Source organism: Podarcis muralis, chromosome 3, assembly GCF_964188315.1.
Source record: "Podarcis muralis chromosome 3, rPodMur119.hap1.1, whole genome shotgun sequence".
Taxonomy (NCBI): Eukaryota; Metazoa; Chordata; class Lepidosauria; order Squamata; family Lacertidae; genus Podarcis; species Podarcis muralis.
This window is the reverse complement of record NC_135657.1, coordinates 112789935-112803641: the sequence shown is the minus strand read 5'-3', so window position 1 is coordinate 112803641 and position 13707 is coordinate 112789935. Positions and strand designations below refer to the sequence as shown.

The window sequence follows — 13707 nt, the reverse complement described above, 5'->3', positions numbered from 1 at the left end:
TAGATATTGCTGGGTATTGATCCTTTCAGTAGATGAAAGGAGTTATTCTGCAAAGCAACACTCTGGATCCCTTTGTATCTTGTATTATTGTATCTTCAGAATTCGAATGTGATGTTCCTGTAGCGAGACGGCATCATACGATTCAAGGCAAGAGGTGTTTGCTTTGCCTTTAATCTTTTTTAAGTGGATGGAACAGGTTTTGATCGTGATCATTGTTCTTGGTGTGTAACTTCTGAATAGAAAAATCAACACCCACCCTTACGTGTAAATGCACAAATCGTTGCTTGAATGTGGAACCACTTATTTTATAGGTGGACAATGCAAAAGATTTGCTTACCATTGGTGGTCTCCAGCTTTTGATTAATGGACTGAACAGCACGGAGCCGTTGGTGAAGGAATATGCGTCCTTCGTCTTGGGAGCTGCACTGTCCAGGTGAGTATCTGTGTGGATACAATAATAATAATAATAATAAATTTTATTTATACCCCGCCCTCTCCAGCCAAGGCTGGGCTCAGGGCGGCTAACAAGCAATAATAAAAACAAGTTGAATGAATACAACTTAAAAACAAGATTAAAATGCAACATTAAAACATTAAAATGCAGCCTCATCACAGGAGGAAAAAGAAAGAGGGGGAGGGAATCAAATTGGCTCCAAGCCAAAGGCCAGGCGCAACAACTCTGTCTTACAGGCCCTGCAGAAAGAAATCAGATCCTGCAGGGCCCTGTTCTCATGAGACAGAGCGTTCCACCATGCTGGAGCCAGTGTTGAAAAGGCCCTGGCTCTGGTTGAGGCTAATCTAATTTCCTTAGGGCCCGGGACCTCTAGGGTGTTGCTATTTATGGACCTTAAGGTCCTCCGTGGGGCATACCAGGAGAGGCAGTCCCGTAGATACGAGGGTCCTAGGCCATGAAGGGCTTTAAAGGTCAAAACCAGCACCTTAAATCTGACCCTGTACTCCACCGGGAGCCAGTGCAACTGGTAAAGCACTGGGTGAATATGCTCCCATGGCAGGGACCCCATGAGGAGCCTCGCTGCAGCATTCTGCACCCGCTGGAGTTTCTGGGACAGCTTCAAGGGCAGCCCCGCGTAGAGCGAATTACAGTAGTCAAGCCTGGAGGTGACCATCACATGGATCACTGTGGCCAGGTCGGGGCGGGAAAGGTAAGGGACCAACTTCTTGATGCAGTTGAGAAAGAATGCAGCAGACCAGATTAACCTTAAGAAATGGGCAGTAATAGTCTCCCTCATTAGACAGGGTGGGCACAGATTCGGCCACTGTGCTGTGTGGTCAACTGCTTGGTGCTCCTCAATGTCAGAATTAGTAATTTCAGAAACGATTCAAGATGCCCTGTGGTTACTGGGCAACTGCGCAAGGCTACTTACTGGTCTTAAAATTGACCAAACAGGTGCCCAGTGGCTTCAGTGTGACTAAGCAGAAAGGAGTGACCTCATTCAGTTGTTCAGGTAGAGGTTTCCAGGATGCCAGGTATTTTTCACAGCAAAGAAACAAGATGCTGGAGCAGAGACTATGGTAATCAGATGGTGATTCATTTTAAAAATGAAAATGAAAATAAATGTCTTGCTGGAAGGATTCAAGGCCCTTCAGAAACATAACGCCGAATGATAACGTATGCTGTACCAACGGAGAGAAGACAGATGCATTGCGTGGATAAGATTTCCAGAGAGGGCAAAGTCCTGTTGCAGGTCATATATGCACCTTTCGGGTTTTTCCTTCTCAAAGCGAAGCTTTTGAATGTCTCGCATCCACTAGGACTCCTTTAGTTTATGGTGATGTGGCATGCATAGTAGAACGTGTTCCAGTTTGGTCTCTTTTTTCCTCTTTTATTGAAGAAGAACAGTGTGTGCGTGCTTGTATGATTTTATTTTTCATTTTGCAATAATCACACAAATACACATATACTAAAATACATCTAGTTAGTTAATTAAGTTGATTTGACTTCCCTCCTCCCCCTCAGTGGTTTCTTATACTTTCACCTTTACTACTGCATATCCCAATTAATTCTGTTTATTGATTACTCCTCAGACTACACACACACACACACACACACACACACAGGACGTCTAAGGAGTAATCAGTAAACAGAATTAACACACACACACACACAAACACACATCACTGCTCGAATCCTGCTGATGAATTAAGTTGTTTGCAATAGTTTTTCAAATAGTCTATAATGTTTTTCTTCTTTTTCTTCTTGGTTTCTCATTCTTCCAGTAAAGCTAAAGGTAAAGGGACCCTTGACCATTAGGTCCAGTCATGACCGACACTGGGATTGTGGCACTCATCTCGCTTTATTGGCCAAGGGAGCTGGCATACAGCTTCTGGGTCACGTGGCCAGCATGACTAAGCCGCTTCTGGCGAACCAGAGCAGCGCACGGAAACGCTGTTTACCTTCCTGCCGGAGTGGTATCTATTTATCTACTTGCACTTTGATGTGCTTTTGAACTGCTAGGTTGGCAGGAGCAGGGACCGAGCAACGGGAGCTCACCCCGTTGCGGGGATTCAAACCGCCGACCTTCTGATCGGCAAGTCCTAGGCTCTGTGGTTTAACCCACAGCGCCACCCGCGTCCGGGTTCGCGTCTCCGCTCCTCCACATGCAGCTGCTGGGTGACCTTGGGCCAGTCACACTTCTCTGAAGTCTCTCAGCCCCACTCACCTCACAGAGAGTTTGTTGTGGGGGAGGAAGGGAAAGGAGATTGTTAGCCGCTTTGAGACTCCTGAAGGGGAGTGAAAGGCGGGATATCAAATCCAAACTCTTCTTCTTCTTCTTCTTCAGTACGTTCCGCCATTTCCGCATAGTCCATCTGTTTTGTCTGCCAGTCCTCCTTGGTGGGAACCGTTTCTCATTTCCATCTCTGAGCACAGAACAGGATATTTTAATGCCGTCATCATTACAGAGTGGAGGGGATATATGAATTGAAAACGTCTAGTACACCAGATCAGTAGCTGGGTTCCTATCAAGGCTATTTGGCAAGCCAACATGGCAGTGATGAGGGATTGAGGATTGGTGTGATCGCTCTGTGGCATTATGGCAGCGGACAAAGCTGTATTGTAGCTTTTGAATAAACATGTTTAGATGAATAAATGTGTTTAGATGAATGAATGAATGAATGAATAACAAACGTACTACTGATACCAATTGTTGCTCCACACTGTAGTGGCACGTAAGCCATGGGTCAAAGTGGTTGTGAGTATTGTTGACCTTCTACCTGAGTCCTTTAGGTAAAGGTAAAGGTACCCCTGCCCATACGGGCCAGTCTTGACAGACTCTAGGGTTGTGCGCTCATCTCACTCTATAGGCCGGGAGCCAGCGCTGTCCGCAGACACTTCCGGGTCACGTGGCCAGCGTGACAAGCTGCATCTGGCGAGCCAGCGCAGCACACGGAACGCCATTTACCTTCCCGCTGGTAAGCGGTCCCTATTTATCTACTTGCACCCAAAGGTGCTTTCGAACTGCTAGGTTGGCAGGCGCTGGGACCGAACGACGGGAGCGCACCCCGCCGCGGGGATTCGAACCGCCGACCTTTTGATCGGCAAGTCCTAGGTGCTGAGGCTTTAACCCACCCGCGTCCCACCTGAGTCCTTTAGGATCTGTTATTTATTAGCCACTGATAAGCTCCCACTTACTAAATATCATCAGTACTTGTGTGACTTCCTGTGGCATTACGTGTGACTTCCTGTGGCTAGCCTGCATTCTGTTGCAAGGTAATGCCATCAAAAACAATATTAAAACACTTCCTGTCCATTTTATTCTTAAATTTCATTTGAAGCTTTTTGTTCCAGAATCCTCTGCTTTCAGCCTGGGACTTCATTAGCGCTTTTTATGGTATAAGGAAAGTTTTCCGTGCTGCTGAAATTCTTTCAGCTACCAAACAACCTTCACACCTGCCAGAAATGCTTTTTTTAAATAGAAAAATCAATAGAGAAATTAAGTACTGGGCAGTGGAAAGAAACGCAAGCCTTATTGATTTACAGCGTACTCTTCTGCATAAATCTACTTGGAAATAAGTCCTTCTGAGTTCGGTGGGACTTATTACCAGGTAATTGCATGTATAGGGTTGCAGCCTTTGTGAACTGCCTAGAAAATGGCTGAAATTCATGTCATGTACCCAAAGTAATGGCAAATGTAAGCCACATTGTGGGCTCTTCACTGTAGAGGACTGAATCCATGAAACTGTTTTCTGCTCCATTATTCAATCCATGTGAATTCATGGTTCTGGCCAGGGCAGGCCCAATACATTTTGGAACCTGGTGTTGACCCCAAAATGGTGTCCCCCCTCTCTGCTAGGGAAGATCTACAGCAGGAACAAGGGTGGAGGGGAGAGAAGAAAGACTGACATTGGGATCTGCTGCCCCTGTGGATCTTAATGTTGTTTAGTCATTTAGTTGTGTTCGCCTCTTCGTGACCCCATGGACCAGAGCACGCCAGGCACTCCTGTCTTCCACTGCCTCCTGCAGTTTGGTCAAACTCATGTTGGTAGCTTTGAGAACACTGTCCAACCATCTCGTCCTCCATCGTCCCCTTCTCCTTGTGCCCTCCATCTTTCCCAACATCAGGGTCTTTTCCAGGGAGTCTTCTCTTCTCATGAGGTGGCCAAAGTATTGGAGCCTCAGCTTCAGGATCTGTTCTTCCAGTGAGCACTCAGGGCTGATTTCCTTCAGAATAGATAGGTTTGATCTTCTTGCAGTCCATGGGACTCTCAAGAGTCTCCTCCAGCACCATAATTTGAAAGCATCAATTCTTCGGCGATCAGCCTTCTTTATGGTCCAGTGGATCTTAATAATAATAATAATAATAAATGTTATTTATACCCCGCCCTCCCCAGCCAAGACCGCGCACCGGGCGGCTAACAACCAATAATAAAAACAAGTTGATTAAAATACAATTTAAAAAACAAGATTAAAATACAACATTAAAACATTAGCATGCAGCCTCTTCACAGGAGGAGAAAGGAAAAAGAAAGAGGGGGAGGGAATCAAACTGATTCTAAGCCAAAGGCCAGGATATTGCCGCCTGAGGCAATTGCCTCACCTTGCCTCAAGGTTGGGCCCGTCCCGGTTCTTGCTGTGTGGTTCAAGTACCGTATTTTTCGCCCCATAGGACGCACCGCCCCATAGGACGCACCTAGTTTTTTTGGGGGGGAAATAAAGAAAAAAAATTATTCCCCCCCAGGCGCAGGGCAGGCGCGGGGGAAGCCCAAGCACAGGCTGCCGCCCCAAGCCTTGCGCGCCCAGCGGGACCTCCCGCCGGGCGTGTGAGGCTTGCGGACATCTGCCCGAAGCAGGGGGCGGGCTCTGCAGCTCACCCCCTGCTTCGGGATGCAGGCTGCCGCCCCAAGCCTTGCGCGCCCGGTGGGACCTCCCGCCGGGCACACAAGGCTTGCTGACATCTGCCCGAAGCAGGGGGTGGGCTCCGCAGCTCACCCCCTGCTTCGGGATGCAGGCTGCCGCCCCAAGCCTTGCGCGCCCAGTGGGACCTCCCGCCGGGCGCACAAGGCTTGCCGACATCTGCCCAAAGCAGGGGGCGGGCTCCGCAGCTCGCCCCATGCTTCGGGCTGCAGGCTGCCGCCCGCAAGCCTTGCGTGCCCAGCGGGGCCTCCCGCCGGACGCGTGAGGCTTGCGGATAGCTTCCTGAAGCCTGGAGAGTGAGAGGGGTCGGTGCGCACCGACGCCTCTCGCTCTCCAGACTTCAGCGAAAGCCTGCATTCGCCCCATAGGACGCACACACGGTTCCCCTTCATTTTTGGAGGGGAAAAAGTGCGTCCTATAGGGCGAAAAATACGGTACTGTTTTCCCCACAGCATCGATATTTGTCCATTTTCCCTTTGCCTCCCTCATAACGTGTTTGAATTGTAGCAACAGTAATAAGCCTCTGCAGAAGTCAAATAAGTCCAAATAATATTGACGTGGTTGTGTTTTTTAAAAAAAACTAGTGAAGGTTCTCTATCACGGCATGAATTTTTCTTTGAATGCCTGAATCCAGATTTCTAGAGGCTGTGTGTATTATTCAAACCGTGTTGTGCTTAGTGTGTGGTTATCATGAAAGAAAAAAGCAGACAACCTGTGCCCTAAACAAGCAAATAGAAGCTGGTTCTTAGGCCGTTCTTCGAGGAGGAATTTCGGGATGTGTCATGTGGCTTTGTTGTTCAAGACGCAGCACGTTGGCCGCGGTGGGAAAAGCCACCCCTAGAGTGATCAGCCGAATGGCAGGCAGCAGAGGTGACAACAGCAGAACAACAAAGAAAATAACTTGGCTGTGCTTGAAACCGGTTTCTCTCTTTCGCGGCACTTCTGGTGGCGTCTTGCCTTGAACGCAAATTTGCCGATGAAATTTAATTGGTCCATCTAGCCAAGCATTGTGTTTTCTGTGGTGGACGGGGTCTCTCCCAAGGCCTTGGAGTCCAGGGGTCAGCAAACCTTTTCAGCAGGGGGCCGGTCCACTGTCCCTCAGACCTTGTGGGGGGCCAGACTATTTTTTTTTTTTTTAAAAAAAGAACAAATTCCTATGTCCCATAAGTAACCCAGAGATGCATTTTAAATAAAAGGGCACATTCTACTCATGTAAAAACACCAGGCAGACCCCACAAATAACCCAGAGATGCATTTTAAGTAAAATCACACATTCTGCTCATGTAAAAACACACTGATTCCCGGACCATCCACGGGCCAGATTTAGAAGGCCTTTGGGCCAGATCCGGCCCCCAGGCCTTAGTTTGCCTACCCATGCCTTGGACCAACAGGCCTTTGCTAGCTCTGTTGCCTGCAATGTTTTTAACTGGAGAAAAGATTTAAAGTGGTCCGTCGCTCGCCACACTTATCTTGTGTCTTGTCAAAGCATTGTGTCGTTGGTTTCCAGGTACAGCCTCAACTGTTTCCATCACAGGAATTAGATCTGCGGTTTAAAGCCCACAGACTATCCGAATGTTGAATCCCCTGGCTGGAATTGCCCCTTATTATTCGGGATATAAAGGGACGCGAGTGGCGCTGTGGGTTAAACCACAGAGCCTAGGACTTGCCGATCAGAAGGTCGGCGGTTCGAATCCCCGCGACGGGGTGAGCTCCCTGCTCCTGCCAACCTAGCAGTTCAAAAGCACGTCAAAGTGCAAATAGACAAATAGGTACCGCTCTGGCGGGAAGGTAAACGGCGTTTCCGTGCGCTGCTCTGGTTCGCCAGAAGCAGCTTAGTCATGCTGGCCACATGACCCGGAAGCTGTACGCCGGCTCCCTCGGCCAATAAAGCGAGATGAGCACCACAACCCCAGAGTCGGTCACGACTGGACCTAATGGTCAGGGGTCACTTTACCTTTACCTATTCGGGATCTATAGCAAGGAGTTGCTTCCTTCATCTTCCTGGCTCTGCCATGAATTTGCAGGAGAATAAGAGCCTCGCTGTGACTCATCTATGTGGGAGTGAGCCTTTTTATGCACCTTAAAATTTAAAGAAAAGGTACTGGTTGTTTTCTTTAGCTCTCCATAGAGTATTCCAATTCGTTTAGCCGCTTAACAAGTGCTTATTTTTCGTTACCATTTCTAGAGGAGTAGCTGTTTTCCCAAGCAAAAGCAGCAAGGAGCTTTGTGGCACCTTAAAGGTTTAACCAATTTATTATGGTATATGGGGCGTTGGAGGCTGTACCTCCGGTGGGGAACACGTTGCCATTTGTCCACCTTCGGTCCCTAACCTGCCCTCTGCTCTCACTTGTGGGTCCTTGAAGCTGTCAGTGTGCAGCAGTGGCCACACCCTGGGAAACGGCTTTGACTGGCCGGCTCAACCAGGTGAGGGTAGCCGATGGGTCTCAAACTCTCAGTGAGTTAGGGGCTTCCCCCTCTTGCGAAGATAGGCTCCGGTGGATTGAGCGGAAGAGAGCACTAGTCAAGAAGGCGGTTTCTGCACATGCTGTTGTGAGGAGAACCTGAGCCTACAGGGTTAAACAGCTCAGTGTATGCGGCCTGCCTTCTGTGGGGCGGAGAGATCCTGTAACACATCGGGATCTGCATTTCTTTGTACATAGCTGTAAATAAAGGGAAGTGAGGGGCAGGTGGGGCTTGTCAAGCTGGAAAGGGAGCCTGTCACGGTCTGGTGGCCTGTCACGGTCAGGATGGGAGCAGGGACGAGAGTCCAGAAGCCAGGGGTCCGAGGGTCAGGAAGCAGGGAGACATGAAGTCAAGGGTCCGAGGGTCAAGAAGCAAGGAGTCACAAAGTCAAGGGTCCGAGGGTCAAGAAGCAAGGAGTCACAAAGTCAAGGGTACGAGGGTCAAGAAGCAAGGAGTCACGAAGTCAGGGGTCCGAGGGTCAAGAAGCAAGGAGTCACAAAGTCAAGGGTCCGAGGGTCAAGAAGCAAGGAGTCACGAAGTCAGGGGTCCGAGGGTCAAGAAGCAAGGAGTCACAAAGTCAAGGGTCTGAGGGTCAAGAAGCAAGGAGTCACAAAGTCAAGGGTCCGAGGGTCAAGAAGCAAGGAGTCACAAAGTCAAGGGTCCGAGGGTCAAGAAGCAAAGAGTCACAAAGTCAAGGGTCCGAGGGTCAAGAAGCAAGGAGTCACGAAGTCAAGGGTACGAGGGTCAAGAAGCAAGGAGTCACAAAGTCAAGGGTCTGAGGGTCAGGAAGCAAGGAGTCACGAAGTCAGGGGTCCGAGGGTCAAGAAGCAAGGAGTCACGAAGTCAAGGGTCTGAGGGTCAAGAAGCAAGGAGTCAAGGTTCCGAGGGTCAAGAAGCAAGGAGTCACAAAGTCAAGGGTCCGAGGGTCGAGAAGCAAAGAGTCACGAAGCCAAACGTGTTGCTGTGGCAAAGAGCTGAAGGGAAATGCTGACCTTATATCCCTTCCCAGCTCTTTCCACCAGCTGCAGTGAGTTATCAAGCGGCCTCACCTGTGCGGCCGCGCCTTGCCTCTCCAGAACAAACTTCGGAAGGTCCCAGTCCTGCGAAGCCCTACTGGTCACAGGGCCCGGCTCCTGCACGCACTCCTGACAGAGCCCATCAAAGAGGAGGAAAACTCTGACCCTAAACCTCCGCTGCCTTCAGCGATATCTTCAGGAGAAGAAAAGGCTAAAGAGTAAACCCTACACAAGTCTGGAGTGGAGTCCCTAAGATGGTTGGATGGCACCTTCCATCTTTCCTTCCAAGTCTGGAGTGAAGTCTCTAAGTCCCTTCCTTCCGACAAGGAAGGTGCCAAACGTCTTGGTCTGCTTTCCTTTGGACCAGCCCAGGACCTCCATACACACTGCCAGTGCTTTTTTTCTGGGGGTACGCAGAGGTACGCATACCCCTAAACATTTTGTGAATCTAACGGGAGAAGAAACTGGTTGCTTTTTCTTTTTTTTTAAAGTTTCTTCTCTAGCATGACAAAAAAAATTCCTTCCAGTAGCACCTTAAAGACCAACTAAGGTGTATCTGAAGAAGTGTGCATGCACACGAAAGCTCATACCAAGAACTAACTTAGTTGGTCTTTAAGGTGCTACTGGAAGGAATTTTTTTTGTTTTGACTATGGCAGACCAACACGGCTACCCATCTGCAACTTCTCTAGCATGGTGAATTGTTAGTTCCGTTGCTACCCCCGATGGCGGCTTCATTTCCTTTCCCGGCGTTTCCTGAGTCTCAGAGGGAAGCGGGCGTTTAATGTGTGAAGCAGTGTGGAATGTGTATGTGTTTTGCTGATGAAAGTTTTGTCTCATTGAGAGGCAGCATTTCAATATGAGTAATGCATGTTCTTCGTACTTTTGTCCATTTACTGTATTTATTTTCCCCAATTTGAACTATAAAATGGTGATTTTCTTGAGTCCAAGTGAGAGTACCCCTAAACATTTTTTGCGTCCTGGGGAGACCGCTTCGGTGGTGCTAAGGCACTTAGCTTGGCCTGGCCTGGTTTCTCTTCTCTTCTTACGCCCTCCCATTTGAGGCTGGCATGGAGTCATGTTTTAACGGGTGTCTTGTGAACCTTGGCCTTTTTCTCAGATAGTTCTGGCACCTCTCAGGTGTGCGCCATTGCCATTCTAAGAGAAAGGTAAAAATCCCTGTCATGGGGATTTGAACCGCCAGCCTTCCGATTGGCAAGCCCAAGAGGCTCAGTGGTTTAGACCACAGTGCCACCCGCGTTCCTATTCTAAGAGAACAAGGGAGGCATTCATGGTGAGTTCCGGCACCTCTTTTGCTAGAAAAATAGCACTGTATATACCGTATTTTTTGCTCTATAAGACTCACTTTTTCCCTCCTAAAAAGTAAGGGAGGGTGTATGTGCGTCTTATGGAGCGAATGCAGGCTGCGCAGCTATCCCAGAAGCCAGAACAGCAAGAGGGATCACTGCTTTCACTGTGCAGCGATCCCTCTTGCTGTTCTGGCTTCTGAGATTCAGAATATTTTTTTTCTTGTTTTCCTCCTCCAAAAACTAGGTGCGTCCTGTGGTCTGGTGTGTCTTATAGAGTGAAAAATACGGTACTGTATAGGGAGGAAAGATTGTCCAAAAAGTGGGTTTTCCCTAAAAAGGATTGCTTCTAATATGCATTCCCTTCGGGCAAAGGCTTCCCTTCCCTCTTAGGAAACGCCGACTCCCCTGTGCACATCAACCAACTTCTCTGTGGTACAACTTTTAATTTGGCGCGGATCAGGAGGGAGGCAGCAGGATCCAACGCGAAAAATAGTGGGGGCTCCTGGCTTCCTTGACCATTTTTCATAGCCGCTGCCACGTAAATAACAGCTGCTGCATGGCGCAGCCTCCCCTCCCCGGTGCACTGAAGTGTAAAAACCATGGCAACAGTTGCCAGGGGCAGGCCTCCGTACCAGGAGAGAGTCATGCTTGGCGGAGAACAAAAGGAACTACTTTACAAACAGGCCGCATCACACCTTGCTGGGGAGGGAGCGTGGAGAAGGGAGAAGGATCAAACCCATGCTGTGCTCAGCTGGCCGTCCTGCTATACTCATAAGAGCCATAACCCTCCACCGCCCCTCTACATTCGATCAAACACGCTCATTATTATCCCATTCACAAAACGATTCCGAGGCCGGAAAATGTCGGCAGTATTTCATTTCTAAAGCCCATTTGTAAAACTCGGGTAGAAATAAATGCAGGCGGCGTCTGAAGGCTGGAGGGTTTCTGGGAAGGAGGTGCAATCACTCAAAATGCGTGTTGAGATGGGGAGGAAGACCTGAGGTGAATGGCAGAGTAGGCCGCAGGCTCGCCGTTGTTGAGTTAAGGTGGCAGGTTTGCTGCAGCAGTAGGAGGGGGCACCTAAAAGCGGGCATTGTTCAGATTTGATGCTGAAGCCGGGCAGGCTGGTGTGGGGAGGTCCTCTAATCTAGTGATTCCCAAACTAGAGTCTCCAACTCTAGTTTGCGTGGCGAGTTCCTGCCCCCCGGTAGAAATAATGACACATGACACAATTATTAAGGTTAATGGGCTAAATAAGGCCACAACTTTATTGGTTACAGGTGATGAGCAGTATTGGCTTAGGCATTGGTCCTAACCTATTACAGTGGTACCTCGGTTTACATACACTTCAGGTTACAGACGCTTCAGGTTACAGACTCCGCTAACCCTGAAATAATACCACGGGTTAAGAACTTTGCTTCAGGATGAGAACAGAAATTGTGCTCCGGCAGCGTGGCAGCAGCGGGAGGCCCTATTAGCTAAAGTGGTGCTTCAGGTTAAGAACAGTTTCAGGTTAAGAATGGACCTCGGAACGAATTAAGTACTTAACCCGAGGTACCACTGTATATTCGACTTCAGCCCATCCGCTTGAAGTCCGGGAAGGGTTAACCACCAGTAGGGGGAGTCCTGCTGATGCACATCAACTAGGAACTCCCCCGGGGTCACCAATAGGGGGCGTGCCTTAGGCTTCACCTCCCTAGGCTTCAGACAGGGTCATGCCCCCCGGAATCCTTTATCGGACTACCCTTCAATACACGGGGCAGGTGATGGCACTACCTCCGCTCTTCCGTCTACAGAACAATACCAATGCCGAACCACCAATACCAAGAAAGGTGTGACAATTTGCTACGAGGTAGGCGAAAACCAAGTGGCCGGTGCCAATTTGCCAAGTGGAAAAATTTCTACCAGGCCCCTCAACGGCGACCAACCAAGGTCCATAGCAAGGTCAAGGAACGAAAACCTTATAGGGTGGGAGGGTGGGAAAAGCTGGCAGGCGGCAAAGAGGGAGATCCCCGGCCACGTACTGCTTTAAATAAGGCAGGCCACACCCCCAGAGCCAGCCGATTGGCTGGCCAGGAGGTGACGCGGCCAGGAATCCCCCCAATCGTGCAGGGCTGGGTTCCAGCCGCCGCACGCATGGTGGGGCTGTGAAGCCCACAAGTCCACCTCCTCCGAAGGGCGGAAGTGGCTTTGGACTACAACTCTCATCATCCCTCGTTGGCAAGACCAGTAGTGAGGGATGATGGGGATTGCAGTGCCACTTGCAGTATTCTGTGCATGTTTCCCACTTTTTAATAGACAACAGAGCAGGAGCGGGGAACCCTCTCCTGTGCTGGACCAGCTCTTACGAAAAACCGGCTTAAATCGATCAAATACAAATAGCATCACCAGCAATCATAATTCCCTGCCCCCATCGCATACCTCCAACAGTTAAGCTAGCAGGGCTGCCAATGGGGGGGGGTGGTAAAGGGGGGTGTACATGTACCAGGCCCCAAGCTAGCAGGGACTCCAGACACTTAGCTTTCTTAAAAAAATAAGTCAATCAGACACTCCTAAAGAAAGTTAGAAAGCAAAACACAGAGGCAGCTTTAAGGTGTTGGCTCAGCAGGCAGCACCATTGCTAAGGATGCTTAATCGCGGTTGCCTAGCAGTCAGAGGAAGGAATGTTGACCACCCGCAACTGGGACTTAGAAGGTTGCCCTCCCAAAGCAGCAAATAATAATAAATAAATAAATCCTATATTTAAAATTCCTATTTGACTGAGCTTTTACACAAGGATTATTTTTTGTTTCTCGAGGTTGGCAGTGTTGTGTGTGTATATATATCTACACTCTGTGACATATATTTGTATATTTTCCACCTAGGAGCGCAAGGTTATGTACAAGATCTCCCCCTTTTATATTTGCAAAAACCCTGTGAAATAGACTAGAGTTAAGTAAATATATAAGTACATAAACAGCAAATCTTGTCGATAGATTGATTTGGGGTGAGGGGATGCAGGGGCCTGATTCCCAGACAGTATACTAGGGACCAGGAAATCCTGTTGGTATTTCTGAGTGCTAGTAGGATAACGCGTTAAAAACACAATACAAAACATCATTAAAAATGAGGGTTGTTTAGTCAGGGTTGCAAGTGCATTGTGCGAAGGGTAGAACTGAGCTGGGGCGTGTTTTGTCTGTGCGAAGGAGACTTAAATATTCTTGCAGCTGAGTGCATTTATATGGATCAAGTGTTTCACGGATAAAAGACCATATGTATAACATCACTGGCAAGAGATTACAGGGAGGGGAGCAAATTCAGCACCGTTTTTGGACATGATGTCATCTCCCCTAAACCTATTCCAATTTGACAGTTAAATATCAGTATCTGTTGGTCTAATCCAACAGACAGCGGTGCTCATCTCCCTTTACTGGCTGAGGGAGCCAGCGTACAGCTTCCAGGTCATGTGGCCAGCATGACTAAGCCACTTCTGGCGAACCAGAGCAGCACACGGAAACACCGTTTACCTTCCCGCCAGAGCGGTACCTATTTATCTACATGCACTTT

General features: G+C 48.8%; 1 protein-coding gene across 2 annotated transcripts in view; it reads left to right on the top strand.

The window, feature by feature from the left end:
* The window catches only part of SIL1 (SIL1 nucleotide exchange factor), a 65643-nt gene that overhangs the window by 30839 nt on the left and 21097 nt on the right, over nucleotides 1-13707 (top strand). For both annotated transcript variants that reach the window (XM_077926485.1, XM_077926484.1), the window contains one exon: nucleotides 312-433. In XM_077926485.1, the coding sequence (XP_077782611.1) occupies nucleotides 312-433 (122 nt within the window). The remainder of the gene's footprint in view (nucleotides 1-311; nucleotides 434-13707) is intronic.